The sequence below is a fragment of the Megascapheus bottae genome, chromosome 16 (genome assembly GCF_031878675.1).
Source record: "Megascapheus bottae isolate mThoBot1 chromosome 16, mThoBot2.hap1, whole genome shotgun sequence".
Taxonomy (NCBI): Eukaryota; Metazoa; Chordata; class Mammalia; order Rodentia; family Geomyidae; genus Megascapheus; species Megascapheus bottae.
Window position 1 is genome coordinate 34412892 of NC_143524.1, and position 26618 is coordinate 34439509.

General features: G+C 37.3%; 1 protein-coding gene and 1 long non-coding RNA gene across 3 annotated transcripts in view; one reads left to right on the top strand and one right to left on the bottom strand.

Annotated features, from left to right (window-relative positions):
- Nucleotides 1–14076, bottom strand: part of LOC150053141 (uncharacterized) — a 92863-nt gene extending 78787 nt beyond the window's left edge. Inside the window, exons 1-2 of the long non-coding RNA XR_016538072.1 lie at nt 13986–14076; nt 8929–8993 (exon numbers count right to left, since the gene is read on the bottom strand). This is a non-coding gene — a long non-coding RNA (uncharacterized LOC150053141). The remainder of the gene's footprint in view (nt 1–8928; nt 8994–13985) is intronic.
- On the top strand, nt 13667–26618 carry Cyp2r1 (cytochrome P450 family 2 subfamily R member 1). Of its 2 annotated transcripts, XM_090348096.1 has the most exons (5): nt 13667–13919; nt 18725–18866; nt 22147–22779; nt 23408–23737; nt 25760–26618. In XM_090348096.1, the coding sequence occupies exons 1-5, from the start codon at nt 13695–13697 to the stop codon at nt 25933–25935; spliced, it is 1506 nt and encodes a 501-aa protein (XP_090204222.1). In that variant the 5' UTR covers nt 13667–13694; the 3' UTR covers nt 25936–26618. The 2 variants fall into 2 exon arrangements, with proteins under 2 accessions (XP_090204222.1, XP_090204221.1); XM_090348095.1 differs by lacking the exon at nt 13667–13919 and having other exon boundaries at nt 18745–18866; nt 22556–22779.

Below are 26618 nucleotides of genomic sequence, written 5' to 3' on the forward strand. Positions count from 1 at the left end.
TTTCAATGTTTGCTACAATTTGGAAAACATGATGAATCCTCCAGTGGCTTACCATAAGGATGACTTTCCCAAGAAGTAAACTGGTATTATTTGGCATTCCTCAGAATTTACTAGCTGCATTTAGAAAGCTTTAAGTCCTATCTCTTTCTAATCCTACAACTTGCTAACTAAAATTCCTTACAGTTGTATTGAAATTTTTCAAATTATGCTTCTCATATTCCTCTGAGTAGAAAATTCATGCAGTCAAATAATGACTTTTAAGCATATAATTATATTCTAGACATCAGAAACATAGGTGAACAGGATAGGCAATATTTCTGTTTTAATAGTGTTTATAGTCTGATGTGCAAAAAACACAAAAAAATATATAATCTGGTATACCAATTTAATCAGGAAGGATTCTAGCAGAGAAAAAGAACTAGTAGGAAATATACATATAGATATATGCATATACATACATGATATGATATATTTATATATGTATAGACATATGAATATTATACACATGTGTATATGTATATATAGGATGAGACAGAAGTTGGGCATTCTACAAAAAAAATAGAATGGAAGAAAGACAAGTGGTGCTGGCAGAACTGGCTAAGTAGCTGCAGAAAACTAAAGTTGGTTCTTTCTTTGTCACCCTGCACCAGAATTAACTCCAAATGGATCAAAGATCTTGAGGTAAAAGTAGATACACTGAAAACTTTACAAGAAGGAATAGGAGATACACTAGGTCTTCTTAGCACAGGTTGAAACTTTCTTTTTTTTTTTTTTTTTTTTGCCAGTCCTAGGTTTGAGCTCAGGGCCTGAGCACTGTCCTTGGATTTTCTCAAAGCTGGAGCTCTACCACTTGAGCCTCAGCACCACTTCTGGCTTTTTTCTATGTATGTGGTACTGAGGAATCGAACCTAGGTCTTCATGCATGCTAGGCAAGCACTTTAACCACTAGGCCAAACTCTCGGCCACGTTGAAACTTTCTTAATAAGGACCCAGAAACACAACAAATCAGAGAAAGTCTGGATAAGTGGGACTGCATTAAACTGCAGAGCTTCTGTATGGCAAAGGACATAGCTAGCAAATTAACTAGAAAGCCTACAGAGTGGGAGAAGATCTTCACCAACCATACAACGGACAAAGGCCTCATATCTAAAATATATCAACAGTTCAAAAAATTGAATCACTCCAAAACTAATCTCCAAAGAAACAACCATCCCATTAAAAGATGGGCCAAAGGGGCCAGGAGTTTGGCCTAGTGGTTAAAGTGCTTGCCTAGCATGCATGAAGACCCGGGTTCGATTCCTTGGTACCACATACATAGAAAAAAGCCAGAAGTGGTGCTGAGGCTCAAGTGGTAGAGCTCTAACCTTGAGAAAATCCAAGGACAGTGCTCAGGCCCTGAGCTCAAGCCAAAGACTGGCAAAAAAAAAAAAAAAAAAAAAAAGATGGGCCAAAGACTTAAAGATAGTCTTCTTTGAAGAAGAAGTAAGAATGGCCTATAGACACATGAAGAAATGCTCAACATCTCTGGTCATAAAAGAAATGCAAATCAAAACAACTCTTAAGATTCCACCTAACTCCAGTTAGAATGGTCATGATCAAGAAATCTAATAACAACAGATGCTGGAGGGGATGTGGCCAGGAGGGATCACTACTACACTGTTGGTGGGAGTGCAAACTCGTTCAACCACTATGGAAGGAAGTATGGCAGTTCCTCAAAAGACTAAACATAGAGCTCCCCTATGACCCAGCAATTCCACTACTTGGCATTTACCCAATCAACCAGAAACAAGGACATACTAAATCCACTGGCACAACGATGTTCACTGCAGCACTATTTACCATAGCAAAGATATGGAACCAACCCAGATGCCCCTCAGCTGATGAGTGGACCAACAAGATGTGGTATTTATACACAATGGAATTCTATGCTGTTGTCAGAAAGAATGATATCGCCCCATTTGTTAGGAAATGGAAAGACTTAGAAAAAATCATTTTGAGTGAAGTAAGCCAGACTCAAAGGAACATAAGCTCATTTCCCTCATTTGTCATAATCATTAGAAACCTTGGGCTCTCCTAGCAGAGATTTACAATAGAACCTAGATACATAAGGCCATATAGAATGATGCTAAATGGAAGGACCTTCAGGATATAGAAACAAAAAAACATATAATGAGTGATTGTTGTCCTTAATGTACTATGTTATACCTTATCTCTTTCACTGTCCCTTGGTTATCTCATATTGTTACAGTATTTCACCTTATTATCTGATATATTATATATAGGCTTATTTGGTTATTTGAAATCGGATAGGGAAGAGGGGAAAACAAGATGAGGGCCTAGGGTGGGGGAGGGAAATGGAGACTAAGACATGAGAAAGGGTATCAATGTTTGTGAAGTAATGCACCTTCTATCTGGTGAATATAATGTAACTCTTCTATTAATTACAATAAAAATATATGGAAAAAGGAAAAAAGAAAAATGAACTAACAGGGGGAATAAAATAAACTAACAATTCATTTTATTATATAAAAAAAAGAAGTTGGGCATTCTAAAAGTCCAAACTCTGAAATTCTCCAAAATCCAAAAGTTTTTAAATGCTACTATCAATACCACAAGTGGAAAATTCCATGCCTGACTTCATAAGATGAGTGGCAGTCTAAATGCAGTCACAGCAAAATTATTGCATAAAATTACCTTCAGGCTATATTTAATGTATATACAAAACATAAATCAATTTTGTGTTTAAATTGGAACCATTTGCCTAAGCTATATCATGTTATATATGCAAATATTCCAAAACACCTCCTCCCCATTCAAAATCTGAAACACTTCTGATCTCAATTATTTGGGGTAAGGGATACTCAACCTATGTATAAATGTAAATAGATGTATTGGAAAGAACTGTTTTACAAGATTATTGGGATTGGCTAACAAAATCCATAGAGAAGACATCTGAAAGGGAAAGCTAGAAATTCTCAGGTAGGAACTGAGGCTCAAATAAGAAGAAGCAATTTCTTTTTCCTTGGGGAAATTTCAATTCTGTTTTTTTGTCAGATACTTTTTGTTAGTTGCTTTCTTTGTACGTTGGTTGGTGGTATTGGGGTTTGAATCCTGGCCTCTGGCTTGCTAGGCAAGCATTCTACCACTTGAGCCACATCCCCACTGTACCTATGCTTTTAAGGTCTTACAACTACTTAAATAAGGGCCAGCCATCTTATGAAAGGTAATTTTACATAACGAACTTATTGTAGATACAAATCACATCTACACAATGTCTATACATAAATAGTTAGACTAGTTAGTGTTTAATGTATGACTAGGAACTAGCCTGTCGAAGGTGACATATAAAGCTGCTTAATTAAAGCAAAGTTTAGGAAATGAGAAAGTGGGGAAATATAAAACACCACAAACACATAACACATATGTATCTTACAGAGATTGTGAACACCTGGCCTTTATCTAAGGAATCAGGTAATATTTCCCTGAACAAAAGCAGTTAAGATCTAAAGGATAAGAAGATACTAGCTAAGTAACAAGGTAGAAAGAGAATTGTATAAGCAAAGGCATAGAGACCAGACAGATAAAATACTAGATATGATATTTTCTTTCCTCACCAATATTTCCTGGCTTTCTTTTCTCAAAATATTTTTAGTAAATGACAAGATTTGATTCACTTAAAAAATTATTAGATTATATTAGTTCAATGTCCTTACTGATGAATTAGATAAGACTATTTTCATGCTTTAATTTTACTTTTCTTTTGCCAATCCTGGGGCTTAAACTCAGGGCCTGAGCACTGTCCCGGGGCTTCCTCAAGGCTAGCACTCTACCACTTAAGCCACTGCACCACTTCCAGCTTTTCCATGTATGTGGTACAGAGGAATCGAACCTGATAAATAAGCACTGTACCATTAGGCCAAACCCCCAGCCCCTAATTTTACTTTTTATAAGTAAGATAAAGCATATTTTCATATGTTTATTTAGCATTCAAACTTACTCCTCTATAGATTCTCTGCTTGTAATCTTTGTACATCATTCTATTGTATAATTTTCCTTATTGGTTACAGGTTTGAATACTAATAGAGATATAGTGTCTTTATTGAAATTGTAGGTCTGTTTTTCTAGAATATATTAGTCAAAAGTGAAAATATTAGGGCCAAATGTTTAGTTTAGTGCGAGAGTGCTTACCAAGCATGCATGAAGACCCAGGTTCGATTCCTTGGTACCACATATATAGAAAAAGCCAGAAGTGATGATGTGGCTCAAGTGGTAGAGTTCTAACCTTGAGAAAGCCCAAGGACAATGCTCAGACCCTGAGCTCAAGCTCAGACTTATCAAAAAAAATTTTTTTTAAATTTATGGACCTCCAGGACATGGAAACAAGAGCTTAATTCTAAGTGACTGTTATTCTTTCTGTATTATGTTTTTCTCTCTTCTTGTGTATTGCCCTTTGGTTAATCTCATATGTTACAGTATCCCACTTTGTTACCTGGTATGTTATATATTTACTTGTTTATTTGAAATAGGAGGGGAAAAATGAGGGTAGGTTGTACGGGGAGGGAAATGGGGACAAAAACATAAGAAGGGATATTAATGTGTGAGAAGTAATGCACCCTCTATCTGGCGAATATAACTGTAACCTCTCTATGCACTGAAATTTTAAAAAGTTATATAAAAAGAAGTGAAAATATTAGTCAAAAGTTGTTGAATAGAAATTGCAAATGAGAGCAAGTGGTCCTAGTTGGCTAGTCAGGACGCTAAAATCTGAGGGTGGTAATTCAAAGCCAACCTGGGTAGAAAAATTCATGAGACTTTTATCTCCAATTAATCACAGAAAAAGCCAGACATGGTGCTGTAGTTCAAGTGGTACAATGCTATACTTGAGCAAAAGGAGCTTAAGGACAGTTCCCAGGCCCAAAGTTCAAGGCCCAGGACTAGCAAAAAAAATTAAATATATATATCTATATATATATATATGAAAAAACATAAGAAAACAAAACAACTCAATAACAAGAAGTCACCTAAATTTAAAGTAGGTAAATGCATGAAATTCTTGTCTCCAAATAACCAGCATAAAGCCAGAAATGGAAGTGTGGACCAAATGGTGAAGTATCAGCCTAAAGTGAAAAATTGCAAGGTTCTGAATTCAAGTCCCAATACTAGCATACACACACACACACACACACACACACACACACACACACACGACATACTAGCCTACAAGTACCTGAAAAAACGCTCAACCTAAGTAACAACAAAGAAATGCAAATCAAAGCCTCAGTAAAATAATATTGTATCACAGTTATAATGGCTATCATCAAAAAGGTAATACACAGCACATTCAGTTATGGATATGAAGAAAAGGGAGAATATACTCTACTAATGGGAATGCAGAACTGTACAGCCAGCTGTGAAAAACAGTAGTGAAGTTGCTTGAAGGAATTGAAAATAGAACTACCACATGATTCAGCAATCTGAGTTATAAGATACTGATTACTAGTATCTCAAAGAGATGAACTTGGAAGATACTACATTAAGTGGTATACAGACTAATGCCAACTGTTCTTATTTATACATGGAAGAAAAATAAGTTGATGTAATAACCATTGAAAATACAATAGTATTCCCTCCATATGTATAGAGGGAATGGTAGGAGAAAGAAGAGAAAAAAAGAGTTTGCAAGAAGAGTAAAAATACAGTTTCTATGGAAGGAATAAGCTCTAATATCTAGCACAAGACAGCAACTCTAGTTTATAACTATTCATTCTATATTGCAAACCCAAGAAGAGAAGACTTATTTTAATATTCCCAACATTAAGAAATGACAAATATTTGAGGTGATGGACAGGCTAATTACCTGATTTGATTAAACGTTATATACATATATCATGCCATATAAATATGCAGAAGTATTCTATGTCACTTACATTTAGAAATACAACTAAAAATAAAATTAAATTTACTTCCTTTTTCCTTTTTAATTTTATTTTACTATTCTGTTAACTTTAAATTTTTTATTGATGCATAATCTGTACAAAATTAAATTCACTCAAAGCTTATGTTCAGTAAGTCTTGACAAATAAATTCATTGCCAAGATCAAAGAACAAGACAGCAAAAAAAAGAAATAAGCAAATGCATTTCATACAAAAGAAAACACGAAAAAGAAATGTAAACTAGATGGGCAAACAAAATAAATACAAGAATAAACAAGCTCCAGCAGGGTGCAGTAGCTGGCGCCTGTAATCAATCCTAACTACTCAGGAGGCTGAGATCTGAGGATCATGATTCAAAGCCAGCTAAAGAACATGAGACTCATCACTAATTAACCACTGAAAAACAGGAAGTGGTGCTGTGGCTCGAGGGGTAGGAAGGTAGCCTTGAGCTGAAGAACTCAGGGACAGCACCCAGGCCCAGAGTTCAAGTCCCACGAACGACAAAAAATAAAAATAAATAAATAACTAAAAAAGCTCCATTATTAGCAGAAATCATAGTATATATTAGTGAACAAAACACTTCAATTACATATAACCAGGTTGTATTCCATAATTGTATGCATTTTACCTTTATGTGAAGCAAGCAAGAGAGAAAGAAAGAAAGAAAGAAAGAAAGAAAGAAAGAAAGAAAGAAAGAAAGAAAGAAGGAAGGAAGGAAGGAAGGAAGGAAGGAAGGAAGGAAGGAAGGAAAGAAAGAAGGAAAGAAAGAAAGGAGGGAGGGAGGGAGGGAAGGAGGGAGGGAGGGAGGAAGAGAGGGAGGGAGGGAGGGAGAAAAGGAAAGGAAAAGAAAGGGAAAGGAAAAGGAAAAGGAAAGGGGAAAGGAAAGGGGAAAGGGGAAAGGGAAAGGAGAGGAGAGGGAAGAGAGAAGAGGGAAGGGGGAAGGGAAAGGAAAGGCAAAGCAAGCTGGGTGCTGGTGCCTGTAGGCCTAGTAACTCGGAACCTTGAGATCTGAGAATCAAGGTTTGAATCTAGGCCCCAGTAGACAAATCCAAAAGACCTTTATATCCAATTAACCAACAAAAAACTGGAAGGAGTTATTGCACACTGGTAGAATGCCAGTTGTGAGCTAAACAAGAATGTGAAAATCTGAGTTCAAGCTCCACTACTAGAACACACAAAACACACACACACACACACACACACACACACACACACATATACTATACTTATACAGTTCCAGGTTAAGCAAACTTTCAGATACTATCACAATCTTGAAATGTGTAAATTCAGAAGTAAGGGAGGAGGAAACTCTTACATTTTAAATGTACATAATTTCAAATTATATGCAACTGAAATAACTGGAAGTATAAGGACAAATAAATAAACTCACATAGTTGGAGAATTTCACACATCGTTCCCAACAGCCAACAGAAAAAGCACTCCAAAAGTACAGTGTTCATGGGATTTGAATGGCACAATTAAGCAACTCAAAGTAATTGACCTACAATTTGACAATCAAGTACAGAATCCACACGTTATCCTAGAACAATTATTGAATTTAACTACATGCTAATATAAAACAGTTCTCAATAAATTTTAAAGAATTGGAATCACTGAAAGTATTTGTCTCATCATTGTGAAAATAGATTAGTAATAAACAACAGAAAATATACAAATTTGAAAATTAAGTAGCGCCTTTCTATACAACCTATTTATCAAAGAAAAAATACACAGAACTAAAGATCAAAATAAGACATATCAAAATACATGGAGTGTAGCCAAAATGATTATAGAAAAAGTTATAGCTTTAAATGAATATGCTAGAAAAAGAAGATTAAGAATGAGTTATTTCTTCCTTTATCACCAAAAACTGTTAGGAAAAAATATCCAAAGAAAGAAGAAAAAAGAAAATAACCAAAGCAAGAGTAGAAATTACTGAAATAATAGAGTGAAATTCAACAAAGCCCAAAGTGAATTTCTGAAAATTATCATTACCAATATTTACTTTAATAATATGTTCAAATATGTTCAAAGAATATGTCCAAATTACCAATATAAGGAATAAAAAATTAGAAACCATACAGATGTCAAAGGAGGATGGTATGAATAATTATATACCAATAATTTTGGCAACTTTGATAAAACCAATTTCTTGAAAAAGGAAAAGTCCTCAAATTTTATAATGAAATGAAAAATATGAACATTACTACATCTGATAAGGAATTTGTATATGCAATGCAAATCTGTATCACAAAAGAAACTTTAAGAAGGAAGAGTAAATCCAAATGATGGTGGCTCATGTTTGTAATCCTAGCTACTCAGTAGGGTGAGATCTGAGAATAGTTGTTCAAAGCCAGCCTGAGCAGGAAAGACTATGAGATTCTTTTCTTTTCTTTTTTTTTCCAGCCCTGGGCTTTAGCTCAGGGCCTGAGCACTGTCCTTGGACTTTTTCAAGGCTAGAGCTCTACCACTTGAGCCTCAGCACCACTCCGGCTTTTTTCTATGTATGTGATACCGAGGAATCGAACCCTGGCTTTTGTGCATGCTAGGCAAGCACTCTACCACTAGGCCAAACTCCTGGCCCCGACCATGAGATTCTTATCTTTCTTATCTCCAATTAACTACCAGAGGAAGTGGAGCAGTGGTTCAAAGTGGTTGAGCCCTAGTCTTGAGCAAAAAATGCTCTAGGATAGCCCTCAGGCCCTGAGTTCAAGCCCTGTGACCAACAACAATGACAAAAACACAAGAAGGAAGAAATAACCAAACAAATATCCTCAGAAAAAGAAAGAAAAATCATTTCACTTGCCAAAATGTATAAGGCAATTACTATAGATAAATATATTTCATGAATATACAACAACCATTGATATGGTAAATAATAATAATAAATAACTGTACAACCAGACTTTCTGGATTGTAAAATCCAGCTTTTATCATTTACTTGATTGTGACTTTAAACAGATTACTTAACCTATTGTGATTCAGTTTTCTCACCTGTACATGTTTATTCCAGGAACACAAGCATGATTTTCCATCCAAAGTCAGTGTAAATCACCACACTGATAAAATAAATAAAAGAGAAATACCATATGACCATCTCAATAAGATATAGAAAAAGCATTTGTTAAAAATTAAGACCATGAGCTGGGAGCTTGACCTAGTGGTAGGAGTGCTTGCCTAGCATGCACAAAGACCAGGGTTCGATTCCTCAGTACCACATACATAGAAAAAGCCAGAAGTGGTGCTCTGACTCAAGTGGTGGAGCTCTAGCCTTGAGAAAGCCCAAAGACAATGTTCTGGCCTTGAGTTCAAGCCCCAGGACTGACCAAAAAGAAAAGACCTTTCTTATCCCTACTCAGAAATAAAGACTAAATTTCTTATTCTGAAAACAAGGATTTTTTTTAAATTTGTACTGCTATCATCTACCTTATCTTATTTAAATATTTACAAAACAGCATTGCTATCATCATCTTTAATGGCATAACAAGGAACAATCTGCTCCCACATGAATATACTATCACTGGCTCTTTTCAATATTGTAGTAGATAGTCAACAAATGTCCCCCCAGCCATTTCAGCATCAATTAAACTCAAGAGATTTCACTTATTTTCCTGTTAATTATTCAGACATGAAAAACATTTCTGAGTTTTATATCAATTTTCTTTTTTTTTTTTTCAGATTGACATTTTAGAGCTCTTAGTTGTCATTTGTATAGTTCTCTGTTGCCACCTTGTGGGTTGATTGTTCATTGCATAACCTTCTTTCTTCCTAGGACTTTACATTTCTGGGAGCACACAGCATTCTGCATGTGTACCTGGACTCTCTAAAGTGCCTCCTGTATTTTGGGAGATTCTTGTCTAAGAGTGTAGGTACAGTGTACAAACAGAGTGGCCTCTGTTTCTGTGTGACTCCCTCTCTAGGCCTGAAAGCCCATGAAAGGAATCCACAAATATAAATGGCTTGATTGCCTGCAAGTGCAGAGAGATGTGTCCAGCCCTGAGGACTTCAAATTTTGCTTGAAGCTGGAGAGGCTGAGCAACTAGAACTATATTTTCCTGTGCAAAGTTGTTCATTTATTTCAGAAACTCAGAGATCTAGAGAGGAGAGAGAGGGGGGGGAGAGAGAGGAAGGAGGAGGAGGAGGAGGAGGAGGAGGAAGAGGAGGAGGAGTGGAGAGGGGTGGAGAGGAGTGGAGAGAGAAGAGAGAGAAGAGAGGGAAGGGAGGGGAGGGGAGAGAGACTCATGTCCCTAGTCCTTGGGACATTATATGACAAGTACAGAGCTGAAGGCTCTAATCTGCATATTTCCCTGCGCCTAGAAGGAGCTAAGAAATGACTTCTGTTGAACTCAGATCCAAGTGCCACGACAGTCCCCACCCAACACCAGATCCATCACATCAGTCCCCACCAAACACCACATCCATGGACACACCTATCTCCTGATGGTTGCCTGCAACACTACCCTGGTTTAATGACTGTTCCCAAGGAGCACAGTGTATCTAAAGCCCAAGTTCCAGTCTCCACTGAACTGCATTTCTTCAGAAACAGATGCAGTGCACATGTGATTCTGAGCACTTTGGGAGTAGAGATCTGGACCTTGAGCTGAAGTGCTCAGAGACAGCGCTCAGGCCGAGTTCAAGCCCTGTGACAGACAAAAAAAAAAAAGTGGAGGGATAGAGTAGCGATCTGGAATCTCCATACAACAAGCTCACCTGAGAAGGCAGTATCTTGCCCAGAGAAGAAGAATTGGGGCCTACTGAAGGGATGACTAGAATTTGAATTTTCCCAAAGATGGGCAGCTTCTGAAGTACAGTCTCCTTAATCAAAAAATCAGAGACCAGGGAAATCTAGCAAGAGGCCAGGCTAATCTGAAAACTAGAAAAGGCAGATTCAAAACTCCTATGGGCTCTCCCAGTAGTTTTGCCTTCTTTGGGGTACAGACTGCTCAGCCTAGCATCATTTAGAAGGCTCCTCTTTGTAGGCAACCTGGTTACTCCCTAACACACACACACACACACACACACACACACACACACACACACACACACACACACACACACTTTCCATCAGGTTGAGAGAAGCCCTTCCAGACGCTGTTTGCCCAGCTGCCTTGAACTGTGGGAGTGTTTACAGAGCTAGTTGAGTCAGAACAGTCCACCTTAGTTCACCTGTGAACTGTGTGTGAGCTAAAGGGCCAGAGCCTCTTCGGCCTGTCTTAATGCGCCCTCCAGTGGAACACAGAAGGTACTGGAGGCTCAAAAGTTAAGTGACTACCCTCAACCAAAAGTTTTTTTTTTGTTTGGGTTTGTTTTTTTTTTTTTCCCCTCCCTTTTTGCATCAGGGTATAAGTCAGCTAAACACTTTACTCTTACCTCGTCTTGTTCCAAATCAAGAGTATGTATAATACAATGTGCAAAGGTGACACTTTTGCTAGCTACATCATTCTGTATTAGGGAACTAGCTCAGTGTGGTGAGCAACTTTATAAAGCTTGTCAGGAGACAGTGAGACACTTTCACCTGAACAATCTCAGGATGAGCCCTGGGGCTTGGGTCAGTCCCTGTCTGTTTGTCTTTTTATTTTGGGGTGTTTTTGGTTATTAACATAATCAGTTGGGCAATTTGGAAAAAAGATTTATGTAGAAGACAGTTCTACAGGTCCAGTGTGGCATCGTTATCTTCTTGGTTTCTAAGGAAGGCTATGTGATGCTCTGTGGCAGAAAGGAAGCGGGTTCTTGATGACTAGATCGAATGTGTACAGTGCAAACAACAGAAAGTCAAACTCACATTTTTTTAAAAAACAACCCCCTCTTGGAATAACCCCTACTTGAAGTAACTACATTGATCCCTTTATGTAGGTAGAGTTCTGAGCACCTCTAAGTAGAGATCTAAGTATCTCATGAACATCTCAACAAGTCTAAACATTGCCATATTTGGGACCAACCATCCCCATGAGTTGAAGTAACAAACCATGTCCAAAAACCAAAGTAATTCCCAAAGGCTGGAAAAGAGATTCTAAGTGGAGCAAAATTGTGTTGTTTTCTGTAATAACCATTACAGTTCTACCCATGAAGATCACAAGCTTCTGTATAATATATTCAAATTTCTCCAGCACCCTGCATACTGTTATGAAACAATGAAATCCTCTACTTCCAAACATCCCCGTAGTGGGAGGGGGGAATGTGGCTAAAGTGGTAGGAGTGTGTGCATAACAAACATGAAAACCTGAGTTCAAACTCTAGTACCACACACACAAACACACAAATTGTGATGATAAATAAAAAGCATGGAAAAACACAATACTATTGATCACTTTCTATCATTTAACAAACAAATGCTAGGAGGAGAAAATGAGGGAAGAAGGAGCACAGGGAGCTATATTTAGTAAGCATCAATAAAATATGGGTGGTTATGGGGAAGGCTCTAGACTCTAAGTTTTATTCTTAAGAACCTTTCTTACTGTTTTCCAAAGGGTGGTCAATAAGACATTGGGAATAACTGAGTTCTCTGCTAAAATAGCAGGAAAGAATGCCAAAGAAAGAATGGTCTCTACGTGAACGTAGGATTTTTTTTTAATTAATCCTACTGAAAATAAAAGATGAATTAACTGCCTCTATTGCCTAATAGCTGTAGCCAGATCTGACACACAAAACCTGATGATGCTGGGAAAAAGCAAAGCTGACCTCAGGCATTGGTGAGTGCTTCAGCATTTCTATCCCCCCATCTGCAATCTCAGCATCTATCTTGTGACATTAGTGACTAAATTTAACAATAATCTCTCGCTGTTATTTTTCCTTCCACTAGCAGATTTATAAGGATTGATTAATACAGATTTAAGAAATCATTAAAGGTAATATCAAGCATTTGTAATCAGCAGTAGTGGATATTTTGTGGGTGGATATCATTATTGCTCATACTCTAATATCCATTGCATAGGCCATCTGCATGAAGCAGACATTCAATAAATGTTTGTTGTAGGGATGAAACTTATGCTAATGAGGACTACAAAACGTCTGCCAATGTCAAATCATTATTAGAGGCTGCTATGAGTCTCAAATCCAGTCGGTCTTGTGCCGCAAGAAATTTGCCGATAGAAAAAAAAATATGAATAGAAGCTGAAATAACAATATGAAATCAGTTGCCTAGTTGTTGGGTGGGAGAAAAATCTCCGAGTTTTGCTCCTGAACAATGGACCTATGAAAGGCCCATGAGTAATCGATATGGGAAGATGAGAGACACAGGGAAAATGACAGGTAAACTACGTCAAATTCATAACTCATCACAATTCTTGAGGAGTGAAGTAGAACACACGTGAATTCTTGAGAACGTTGTCAAGTTCCGGCAGGTACAGAGTCCTGGTGAGATTCTCCAGACTTACTAGTCTGAAATAGGCACACCTGGTAACCTAAAAGGGCGCCTTAAAAAAAGGAAAAAAAAACCCGGAGTGGAGGCCAGGGAGCTAAGATTCATCTGGCCCCAGTGAGTGAAACTATCCTGACCTGTGCCCAGGATGTTCTGATGGCAACACCGTGGAAAAGAGCCACCGGGCTCGGTGCCCTGTGGGTCAGCGGTCACCGCTCAGCTCCTAAGGCTTGCAAAACTAACCAGGCTGGACCTGACTCGACAGGAGCGTCCTACATTCCGTTAGCCAATAGCCACCGAGCTGAGGCGGGACTTCTGGATATCTAACCAATGGGACGCGGCAGAGCTGGCGGGAACGCCCCGGTCGCGGCCTGGTGGTGAGATTCCCAGCTTGAAGGAGCCCATGAGGGAGCTTTGGGCGTCTGAGGTGTTCTTGGCGGCTCTCGGGGGCGCGTTCTTCCTGCTGCTGTTTGTACTGGTTGTTCGTCAACTACAGAAGCAGGGACGGCCGGCGGGCTTCCCCCCGGGCCCTCGGGGGCTGCCATTTATCGGCAACATCTACTCTCTGGCCACCTCGGCTGACCTTCCTCACGTGTACTTGCGGACGCAGAGCCAGGTGTACGGCGAGGTACGGCTCTTCGCGGGGCGGCTCGGGCTCAACGCCCTTCCTCCCTGGATGAGGGACTTCTCTCACCGTGTAGCTGTGGCTCTGGGAGGGTACTTCCGCCGGCGGGGTAGGGAGAGGGTCTCGAGGCCATCCTCCCTGCTGAGGGAACCTTGCTTCAGCCTGGGGAACTCCAGGCCACTGTCCTGAGGCGACGCTGGAGCTACTTTCCCGCCTTCAGGTGCCCCCCCCCCCAGCGAGCACTGCGCCTGCGCGCTGCAGGCTGCGTCCTCCTGGACCCACGCCTGCGCTGTGGACAAAAACTTCTCGACCCTGTGAGGTCAGAGGTTAAGACTCTGCTTTGTCAGGGAGTCCAGGCGGTGAATTTTTATAAGTATTAGCTAAGTTTCTGCAATAGCACAGAAGGAGAGCGGGACTTAGATAAATAATAGATGGATAAACTCTTAGATTCCATTTTCCACTGTCCAGTTCTCCAAGGCATGAGTATAATTTTGCAAGTTCTAGCATGAGAGTTAAAGACTCATAAAAGTATTTTCAATACTTGAATATTTGAAATAGTTTCTCTCAAAATAGAGAATTATAATCTCCATATATAAATACTTGAACTGAAAGGAACTGTATTTACTACAAATACTCCTTTGGGACAAGGTGATCAGAATAGGTTACAAATTAGGTTATAAATATGCCAGAAAGCTGCCATGTAGGGATAGTTAGATATAATGTAAGAGATGAGAAATTGGCATGCATAACAGATTTTATTCCTGTTTATTTTATTTTTTGGTGAGTCGTAGAGCTTGAACTCTGGGTCTGGGCACTGTCACTAAGATCCCCAGCTCAAGGCTAGTGCTCTACCACCTGAACCATAGTACCATTTCCTGTTTTCTGGGATTAATTGGAGTCTCATGGACTTTGATGTCTGGGCTGACTTTGAACCATGATCCTCAGATCTTCACCTTCTGATTAGCTAGGATTCCAGGTGTGAGCCACCAGTGAGTGCCCTGCTCCTGGTGTTATTTTTTGAGAGTTCCATGATTTTTGTTGCTGTTACCAAGAGAAGTCCTTACTAAAAATCAAATAGAGGTAAATCAAGAAAGGAGTATTGAAAAAACAGAAAGAAGGAAAAAATGAGGTTATATGCATTGAAAAATGAGCATTGTTCAACCCTATAGGGATCTCCCTTTGTTTTAGCAGTACTTCTTAGTTCTGTCAGTCTCAAGGTTAGTTACTTTTGCTGGAGGTAAAAAATTATTATCTGCTGTAGTTTGGGGAGAAAATACTTTATGTGACTTACTTAGAAATACAATCTTTTTTTCATTCTCACTTTATTATTTAAAATGTGATTGCACAGGGAAAAAACCTGGATAATAGAGTTGTTTATGAGAATCACTTCAAGTGACACCTACTCTGTACACATAAAAAATCCATTCTTCATCATAATTCTTTTTTTTGTCAGTCATAGGACTCGAACTCTGGGCATTGTCCCTGAGCTCTTCAGCTTAAGGCTACCACCCCACCTCTTGAGCCACAACGTCACTTCGAGTTTTCAGGTGGTTAATTGGAGATAGGAATCTCACAGACTTTTTAGTGTCCTGGCTGGCTTTGAGCTGCAATCCTCAGATCTCAGCCTGTTGAGTGGCTAGGATTACAGACATGAACCACTGCATCTGGCTTTCTTCTTCATAATTCTTACATACAAATATTCTATGCTATAAGTTACCATTTCTTTGGGGATTTACTCTAAGTCTTTGAGTTTCTGCAGCAACTTTAATATTGAGCTAAATTTCAAGAAGCAATGTCAATACAGTTAGCTTTATCATATACTTTTCAGGTAATTTGCTTAAAGACCTAAAAATAATTAAGGCAAATAGAATTGATAACATCAATTTATTTTTACAGCAAACATTGAGAACTTTATGCAGTGTACTGACTGAGACTCTAAAGGATTCAAAGCTGAAATCTGCTTCTAAGGAGTTTATAATTTAGCTGGCATGTTGAAGATGAGAAAAATGTTTTTTTTTAAGGTAGTTCATGAGAACTTCTAAGCATGAATTATGGTTCTACCACTTCCAGGTTGTACCAAACTCAAAAACAAGCCTTTAACACATAGGCCTTTAGGGAACACTTAAAATCCGATCTGAGCAGTTGATGCTGGATTTAGGGAAAACATCACTCACATGGGTTTGGACTTGAGAAACCTGAAGACAGATGAAGTGATCATTAACTGAGACAGTGAAGTTATTTAGGAAGATGATTTACAGGAAGAGGAAGTGACTTAGATCATAAAGTGACTTACAGAAGTTAAGGAGAACGTGTCCTATCTTCTTGTTTACACCTCCATCAGCATCAAAATTTACCAATAATAGGTTCTAAAAGCAGGTGAATAAATCAAAGAATATATAGGCATTTTATTAGACCTTTTCATGTATCAAACCTGTTTTAGGTTCTACAATTTGATTCGCAAAGCTTTACCAACAAGAAAACAGTGTATACTAAAATAAAATACTAAAGGGAAAATTTACCCTGTTTTACTCTCAAAAATAATATCTAAAATTCTTTTTTGTAATTTTATTGTTGGGGTAATGTACAGAGGAGTTGCTGTTACATTTATCAGATAGTGGATACATTACTTCTTGAACATTGTTACCCCTTCCCATGTTTTTCTCCCACTTTCCCTCTCCCTCCCCCTTCCCACTCTTCTTGTCTTTCCCTTAACTTCCCATTTTCTTTTTTTTGATTTGCATTTCTTTTTTTAATATTTTTTTATTTTTTTATTGTAATTAATAAAAGGGTTACATGATATTTGCCAGATAGAAGGTGCATTAATTCACATACATTGATACCCTTTCACATGTCTTGGTAACCATTACCCTCCCCCCCACCCCTCCACCCATCTTGGTTTTCCCCCCTTCCCTATCAAATTTCAAATGACCAAATACAAATAAATTCAATATATCAGATAACAAAGTGAGATACTGTAACATTATGAGATAACCAAGGGACAACAAAGGAGATGAGAGATAACATAGTACATTAAGGATTAACTTCCCATTTTCAAATGCACAAATAAATGTATATACAATATACCAGGTACCAAAGTCAGATACAGTAACAATATGAGTAACACCTTTCTGAGACAGTAAGTCTTGGTTTTTATAATCTAGTGTCTACATTTGACAGCTTTACTTTGAAATACATTTCCTCTCTATTCTGTATTTATACTAGGATAACTTTTAGTACCAGGGTCTTTTCCTACATCAGAACCACTTCCTATAAATTATGCCATCTTTTTATTGGTTTTCTTAAAATTACATTTCTATGAAAGATTTCCTCTTAACAATATTATATAACTGCATTGAGACCTGAAAGACTGTCCTTCCACCGACTCCCCTGTGGCTGTTTATCAGCTCATAACCATTCCCTTTGTGTGGAAAATTCTTCCACTGCCCAGCACTAATCCTGGTGCTTATAGCAGGGAGTCTATACTCTTTCCTCAAGTTTCTGAAGGTAGCTCCTGCCCAGTTCTAGGGCCTATACTTATGCTTGAGATTCTGGCAGCCAGTTCATTCAGGTGGGACTGACTTTGTTTCCACTTAACAATCTCTATCACTTTTGCTGACAAAAATGCTTCAGTAGAACTTTTGGTCTCTTCCAAGTCTTGTGGTTTCTTCTGAATTAGTGTGGACCAATACTAAATCTTCCCAACTTATTCATACAGAGATAAGCCTTGTCTCCATATTGTGTCTATAAAAAGCTGTCAGGCAAAATTGAGAGGATAGTCACCTATGCCTGTGTGGTGAATGTCTTTTCTTCACGGTCTTTTTTCATTTAGTGGTTCAGGGCTAACATCATAAGATTCAGTGAAGCAAATACAAATGAGCCTTGCTTACAATATATTTCTACTTCAGAGTTGTCTGTCATACCTTTGATAAGCTCTTCCCTACCTAAGCCTGGCATAATAATGAACAGATGGTGTTGCCTCTCCATTCTTCTTGGAAATAACAGATTTTTATATATTGAATGTTTTAAGGTCTAGTGAATCCTAAAAGAATGTCTAAATAAAATTTCGGTGGCAACTTACAGTCCATCAAAGTTAAGTGATCTGGCTCAGGTCTTATAGCTACCTAATGGCTATGGGAACCTCAAACCGCTGTGAGAACCCTGCAGCCCCATGAAAACTATGACTGCTTATAGGAAGTATAAGTAGAAGGTATACAAAGAAAATGCCTGATGTCAGCAAAAAACTGTTGGTTGTGTGATTGCTTATCTTGTGTCTGAGTAGACTCAAGTGTTTGGCCTTCTGCTGCAAACCCATCAAAAGACTGGATGAGAGCTTGTGTGTGCATTACCTTACTGCTTCCAGAGAGCCCACTAACTGCTCCTTAGAATGAGCCATTGGATCTCTAACCAAAACTTCTCCAACAAATATGTATTCTCTGATCCTTTAAAATCAGAGAACAAGTAACATACTAGAGTTTAATCATGTCTATCAATTAAATTCTCCTCAATCTCTTGGGCAATAATATTGTTTCATGAGTTATTTTTTATCCACAGATTGCTGCAGAGAACTAGCAAATGGAAAACCTTGCACTAGAAACCAGGCCTCCTGAGTACTACTCTTTCTATTTTACCAATTATATGATTATAGCTTCAGATCTATTGTGTTATAGTGAATGGTACTATTGAGACATTGTCAGTTGATTAATATATGCTCATATTTTCAAGAAAGTAATGAACCCTGGAAGACTGAGCTTACAAGTGCATTTCTATGATTATATTTCTTTAACCATTTGATTGTTTTCTTCTTAAAGATTTTCAGTTTAGATCTTGGAGGCCTATCAGCTGTGGTTCTCAATGGCTATGACGTAATAAAGGAATGCCTTGTTCATCAAAGTGAAATTTTTGCAGATAGACCATGCCTTCCTCTCTTCATAAAAATGACAAAAATGGGAGGTACGTATTTCCAACTATTTGGAAAATTATTAAACTATTTAAAATTACATTCCTTAATTTAGGTAGTTTTAGTGCATATGGTTTAGATTCTTTTGTACTGATTACAGAAATGCATTTATATACTTATGGAAATATTAATTTCTGAGGGCATTTCAGGCTGCATTACACTAATATCTTAAACTATTAAATTCTCATTTTCTTTTAAGCAGTTTTAATCAATGTTACAAATAATGTTTTACAGAGTTAGTACTTGCTAATGTGAAACAAGTTAAGAATATGCATGTACATATGAATGCATATACATAATTTGAATCAGGAGCGTCTTTTTTATGCCAAACTTGAGTACTCTGTAACATTTTTACTGTCATTTTACTTATAAACTAGCAAAAATTGAAGGAGCCTTTCTTAATTACTCCTTATTATGGTAAGTACATAGATGAATTGTGAAGCTTAAATAAAGATCTAGCTTTCTATATGGTTTAGTGTCACTGATCTATATTCAATAGGATGCAAACATAAAAGTTGAATAAACTGGTAATAAGAAAGCCTCACAGTGTTGAAATGAGATAAATGACTGCTGGCAAGAACTAGCAAATGGAAAATCTCAAACTAGAACCCAGGCCTCCTGTTCTCCTTATTATTTCGTGCTGGTCCTGGGGATTTGAACTCAGAGCCTGACTCTTGTCTCTGAGCTTTAATGCTCAAGGCTAATGTTCTACTACATGAGCTACAACTCCACTTTTGGTAGTTGATTGAAGGTAAGAGTCTTAGGGACTGTCCTGCCTGGGCTGGCTTTGAACTACAGTCCTTAAATCTCAGCCTCCTGAGCAGCAGATTATCACTGTCCATCCATATGCAATGATTTTAATAAGATTTTTTTTTTACAGTAGTGATGCTCTAAACTCTGTAACTTAGTGACAACTTCACACTTTCAAAGAAAAATTTAACTTTTTGCTTAGGTAGGCTAAAAAGCTATTAGTTGAAAAGAAAAATACTTAGAATCACAAAACATATCAAGTAGTTAATGAAAAAAATAGAACCAATTTTAAAGACTAAAATTTCAGATCAAAATACATTTGAAAGCAATAAGTTTTAATATTAAACCTTTAAGAAAGTGATGAAAATGAAAGATGATGTGACAAGATTCATATGTATTTTCAAAGCTTACATTTATAGTTTAGGCTGTTTTTTTTAATCACAGATATAAAGTGAGAATTCAAGTTAAGTTTATTAAAAAGAAAACAGCAAAATAAAAATAAGAAAATTATCTACTGTTTGAAAGTACATATGCACTGACCTTCGAACTGAAAAATCATAGCAACCATTAGCCAACTGTAAGAATGGAGACAAGTTGCCCTTTAGATAGGATCAGGCCCATTTGGGCCAGTATTGGATTGATATGAAAATTCTCTTTCAACCTTCTTTTTTATGTGTTCTGTAATCACACACACTTCTCTAGTTTGCTGTCATCTTTTTGGTGATTGTTTTGCTCTCATTTTGGTTTTGCTTCTTACAGCTCCTGTGTCTGCCTACAGTTACTTTCCCCTGAATATTTGATTGACTAACTCACTTATCTAAGGATTTACTTACCTACCTAAGGATTTACTACCTAGATTATATTTTCTCTTTTTACCCCTTTACCTGTTGCCCATCTCTCCTACTTGTAGTTCCATGTGAATGGAGATCTTTGACTCATCACTAATAAATCCCTAACTGCTGGGAACATAATCAGCATTCCATAATACATGTTGAATTCATGTTTCTTGATTGAATAGTTGCGTGGGAATGTGGAGAGCAAGACTAGGCTATGGGATGTAAAATTGCTTCCATATTGCTGGGGTTCCTTTTCTTGTTATTATCTTTAAGTAGTTGTACAAAGGAGTTGTCATCTAACAGTTTATGAATACAATATATCTTAATCAATGTCACCCCTTTTGACATCCCTCCCCTACCTTCACTCTTCTTAATTTTGTAGGCTATACATTAGACTTTTGATTGCATTTTCTTCCTTCCTTTTCATTCTATCTGATGGACGAGTAAAATTCCATTTTGCATCACCACATTTTCTTGATCTATTCATCTATTGAAGGGCATCTGTGCCCATTCTACACCATGGCTATGGTGAACAGTGCTGCAATAAATATGGCTGTACTGCCTGTGGTTTACAATCTTTAGGGTAAATGCTCAGGAGTGGAATTGCTGGATCAATAAGCACCTCATTTTAAACATGTTTCACAAGTGTTGAAATTCAAATTTTATATATACTTCATGAACATAAGAAAATGTGATGTGGTCTGATGTTCCAGTGAACAATGTAATTCTACATAGAGAATATTAGCTATATAAGTACGTGCACTAAAGATACTGTGATTTTTCTTCAGTTAATTTAAAAAGGATATTTTCCATAGTAGCCACAACAGGACAGCAGAATTTTATGGAAAGCAGTAACTACCTCAGAAAAGTATGAGCTTCTTGTTTGTCTCTGCTGTTCCCTACCCTCATTATTTGATATTTCTACTGTAGGTTACCTTATTTGGTAAAATAAATTTATAAGCTAGGCATGGTGGCTGACGCTGTAATTGTAGGTACTAGGAGGCTGAGATCTGAGGAAGTGGGACTGTGGCTCAAGGGGTAGGGAAATAGCCTTGAGCTGAAGAGTTCAGGGACAGTGCCCAGGCCAAGTTCAAGCCCCATGACCCACAAAAGAAGGAGGAGAAGAAGGAGAAGGAGAAGGAAAAGAACGCCCCATGACCACAAAAGAAAGAGGAAGAGGAGGAAAGAAATTTATATCCTATATGTTTTAAGTAGAAATTTTCCAACCCTAAAAGAATGATTTTTAAATGTTCATTTAATCCAAGATAAAAATTTGCCCTTGAAGTCATTTATAAGTGAGACTTATATTAAAGCCAAACAACCCATCTTGAATTAACCAAAACTAGCCATAATTTCTGTGCTGGGAGAATTGTAGATCTTTTCTGCCAGTCTGGGGAGTAGACAGACTTTATCAGTTATAATATTTTGTGCCTAATGAGTAGCAGAGAATAATCTAATTATGTGGAAAGACAATTCGAAAAATAACTATTCATTTATGTATTTTCTTTTCATAATTCCATAGACTTACTAAATAGAAGTTGGAGTGGCACTGTGGCTCCAGGGGTAGGGCAGTATAGCCTTGAGCTGAAGAGCTCAGGGACAGCTCCCAGGCCCGGAGTTCAAGCCCCATGACTGATAAAAAATAGAGAAAAGTTGGAAATATACAATATTTTAATATCTTTTTCAGGCTTACTCAATTCCAGATATGGCAGAGGATGGATTGATCACAGAAGATTAGCTGTAAACAGCTTTCGCTGTTTTGGATATGGCCAAAAGTCTTTTGAATCTAAAATCTTAGAAGAAACTCAGTTTTTTACTGATGCTATTGAAACATACAAAGGCAGACCTTTTGATTTTAAGCACTTAATAACAAATGCTGTTTCAAATATAACTAATCTGATCCTTTTTGGAGAACGATTTACTTATGAAGACACTGATTTTCAGCACATGATTGAGTTATTTAGTGAAAATGTAGAACTAGCTGCCAGTGCCTCAGTCTTCCTGTATAATGCCTTTCCATGGATTGGCATCTTACCTTTTGGAAAGCATCAACAACTATTTAGAAATGCAGATGTGGTTTATGATTTTCTCTCCAGACTTATTGAAAAAGTATCAGCCAACAGAAAGCCTCATTCACCTCAGCATTTTGTTGATGCATATTTAGATGAAATGGATCAAGGTAAAAGTAATCCCTTATCTACTTTCTCCAAAGAAAATCTAATTTTCTCAGTGGGTGAACTAATCATTGCTGGAACTGAAACAACAACCAATGTGCTACGCTGGGCAATGCTTTTCATGGCCCTTTATCCAAACATTCAAGGTAACTATTCTCTTGATATCAAAGTCTGCCCATATATATGAACCATATATTTCAGCTCTGGCAAATGTGCAAAGCATTTCTAGAAACCCTTGATGTGTTAGTCAAGAAGAGAAGTATTTAAATCTAGTATCTCATTAACAAAGTATTTCATTCCTGTAAAAAAATCTCAATATAAGACTTTCTGTACGGATGTTATAAATGAGGGTACAGACTAAGGGTCCAGAAGTGCCAAAGCTAGAATCTAATCTCTGGTTTCTCTCATCTGACTTTTATGTTTTACTTTTTTCACTGCATTAGAGGACTGTTTTACAATTTTCCTCACTTAATTCTGGATTCACTTTTTTATTGTTTTTGAGGGTTTTTTTTTGTACTGTGTCTTTATGACCAAATTGTACAGAACATTGGCTAGTATTGGTAGAAGATGTGTAATATATATTTAAATAGAATTCCAAAATAATGAAAAATCTAAATGTGAGTATTCCTGTATCCTGGTGGCTTATTGTAAGTTATCCTGTTTTACTCCAAATAAAATTACTTTGAATATAATATATATATATGTACAGACACATATATACTATTTTATTTACAGTTCTAAAAATTGTTTAATAACTTGAACAATTTTTTTCAGGACAAGTTTGGAAAGAGATTGATTTAATTATGGGCCCAAATAGGAAGCCTTCTTGGAATGACAAATGCAAAATGCCTTACACTGAAGCAGTTTTACATGAAGTTTTAAGATTCTGTAACATAGTTCCATTAGGGATTTTCCATGCAACATCTGAAGATGCTATTGTACGTGGTTATTCCATTCCTAAAGGCACAACAATAATTACAAATCTTTATTCTGTTCACTTCGATGAAAAGTACTGGAGAAACCCAGAAATGTTCTATCCTGAGCGATTTTTGGACAGTAGTGGATATTTTTCCAAGAAGGAAGCTTTGGTACCTTTTTCCCTGGGTAAGACAATTTTCACAACTATGAATTCAGAATGAAGTTTGATTCACCATGTGTTACATTTTAATATCAGACATTCCTCTCTAATTAAATATTCTGACTAATATTATATTAATTCATATAGGAAAGAATGGTTTGATTGAAGGTAATTAACTGGAGACTGGTGGCTCAAGCCCTAATCCTAGCTACTTAAGAGTCTGGGATCTAAGGATCATGATTCAAAGCCAGCCTAGGCAAGAAAGTATCTTAACATTCATATCTCCAAGTAAACAGCAAGAAGCTTGAAGTGGAGCTATAGCTCAAGTGGTCGAGTGCTAGTCTTAAGTAAAAATACTAAAGGAGGCCAGGAGTTTGGCCTAGTGGCAGAGTGCTTGCTTAGCATGCATGAAGACCCAGGTTCCATTCCTCGAAATGGAATACATACACAGAAAAAGCCAGAAGTGGTGCTGTGACTCAGGTAGAGCTCTACCCTTGAGAAAGCCCAAAGATAAGTGTTCAGGCCCTGAGTTCAAGCCCCAGGACTGGCAAAAAAAAATGCTAAGGGACAGTGCCCAGACCCTAGTCCCTAGTCCCTAGTTCATGTGCACACACACACACAGATCTTCACTTAAAGTAACTCTTATAGTGATGTATAAAGGAGTTACTTACATTCCTAATGTACTGAATACATATATTACTTTTTGAACAGTTACCCTTTCCCATGTTTTTCTCCCTTTCCCTTTCCCTGCCCCCTTCCAAGTTGTAGAGTTCATTTCCAACATATTGTCTTGTTAATATCGCTGTTAAACTGGTTCATCCTTTGTCCTTTGACTCCTCATCTTGTTTTTCCCCTTCCCTCCTCTGATTCAAATAAACTAATAAATGTATATACAATATTCCAGGTACCAAATTCAGATACAGCAACAGAGGATAAACCATAAGGGAAAGAAAAAGGAAAAACAGAAAAAAAAGAGTAAAGAAATATCTTCATGTAGAATATTAAAAGCAATAACCCACAAGGATAAATCTCTGGTTTCCCTATCCTGGAGTTCATTTTGCTTAGCCTCTTCTTATATGGCCATATGTAGTACATAGCTTTTGAGCTATTATGCTCCTCTCCTAGGAAAATCCTAGACACATACTAATTATTACATATGAGGGAAACCATGGAACCTATGTTTCTTCAGGTCTGGCTCACTTATGATTTTTCCAAGTCTTTCCATTTCCTTATAAATAAAGTAAGTTAATTAACTAGCATTAAACTGCTGAAAAGCACAAGCTTCTTTAGAAACTTTTTGACTCTAATCAAACTTGTATAGTTAGAATTTATTAACAAATGTCTTGAGAGACAGACCTTGAGAAAGGAACAGTTTAAAGTAAGACTGGAATCTAGCCTCCCAGGTTATATTATCACATCTCTTACTAGGAAATATTGTTTCTCCTGTGAAATAGGACACATATAAGAGACCCACAGACTTATCCTCGAGAATACAGTCAGTTGAAATGAGCTTCTCATGAGTCTATTGAATAAAATGGCAAACCTCAAATTAGGTCTCATAATATATCTTAGGATATGTGGTAATTTTGAAAGTAAGAGAGGTAATAGAGCAGATGGAACTAAAACTTTGAAGAAATTTATGACTTAACAAATAGTTTGTGAACGCTGAAAATGCTAGTTTGTATATTGGAAGATTTAAAAGAATTCTTTACGGACTGGAAGTTTGGGTTAGCGGTAGAGTGCTTGCCAAGCATCATGAAGACCCGGGTTCGATTTCTCAGTACCATATATATAGAAAAAAGCTGGAAGTGGTACTGTGGTTGAAGTGGTAGAGCTTTAGCCTTGAGAAAACCCAAGGGCAGTGCTCAGGCCCTTAGTTCAAGCTCCAGCCCCAGGACTGGCAAAAAAAAAAAAAAAGGAATATTTTACTAAACATAACTTTTGAAACATTTAAAATTCCAGATTTCATTAATTACAACAAAATATCAGACATTAATTTTTAGCAACTATAAGCCTTAAAAACTTATTGTATCTGCATTTTTCTTTAGGGAGAAGACATTGTCTTGGAGAACAGCTGGCTTGGATGGAAATGTTCTTGTTTTTTACAGCATTGCTTCAGAGGTTTCATTTGCATTTTTCACATGATATAGTTCCGAATTTGAAGCCCAGGTTAGGCATGACATTGCAGCCCCAGCCCTATCTTATCTGTGCCAAAAGACGTTGAAAGTACATAGGTGTTTTAGAAGATAAGGTTGATTATGTCTTTCCTCCAAACCTTTTTAACCTAATCAGTGTAGTATTTAGAAGAAAACCACAGTATTATAAAGTCAAGTGAACACAGATGTGTTGTTGTTAAATACTAGAGTAATGTTGAGTAACAAAAAGATACAAACTGCAGGTGTCTCATAAGATGCTTAAAAAAAAAAAAAAGCATGCTTGTTCAGTGCAAGCTTCCTGTCATCCCTTCCTTATTCTATTTGTCTCATGTCTCAAGGAGCTTTGCTTCCAAGTGCTGACTCCTCTCTGATCAGCTATTGTCATTAATAGACTGGATACTAGTCCAGACTAGTAAAAATTTAACGAAGAAATAACAATCCAAATAAATGAGTGTGTACTACAGAGGCACTTTAGAGATAACAGTAGAAATACTTACCCAATGTAGAGCCTGCAAGCATTGTTCATTATGTCTTAGTAAGAGCTGTGTCACTCTTCCTAAAAATTGAGGGTCTCCAGGATCCCTAAGCATCCATTCCATAGCCACTGTGCATTAAACGTTGCAGCAAATTAACATGTGACTATTGATTCTTTGTAAGAACAGCCATTTATCCTGCTTCAGTTCGATATAAAAGCAGTTGCATGACTTAAAGATGGAAATATTTTAATTTTAGAGATTTCTACACATTTCAA

Excerpts from the sequence above, each read along its gene's own strand:
- Cyp2r1 (XM_090348096.1), top strand. The coding sequence starts at position 13,695 with ATGAGGGAGCTTTGGGCGTCTGAGGTGTTCTTGGCGGCTCTCGGGGGC. Across the intron at positions 13,920-18,724 it reads AGAGCCAGGTGTACGGCGAG|ATTTTCAGTTTAGATCTTGG; the intron begins GTACGGCTCTTC and ends TTCTTCTTAAAG. Across the intron at positions 22,780-23,407 it reads CCTTTATCCAAACATTCAAG|GACAAGTTTGGAAAGAGATT; the intron begins GTAACTATTCTC and ends AATTTTTTTCAG.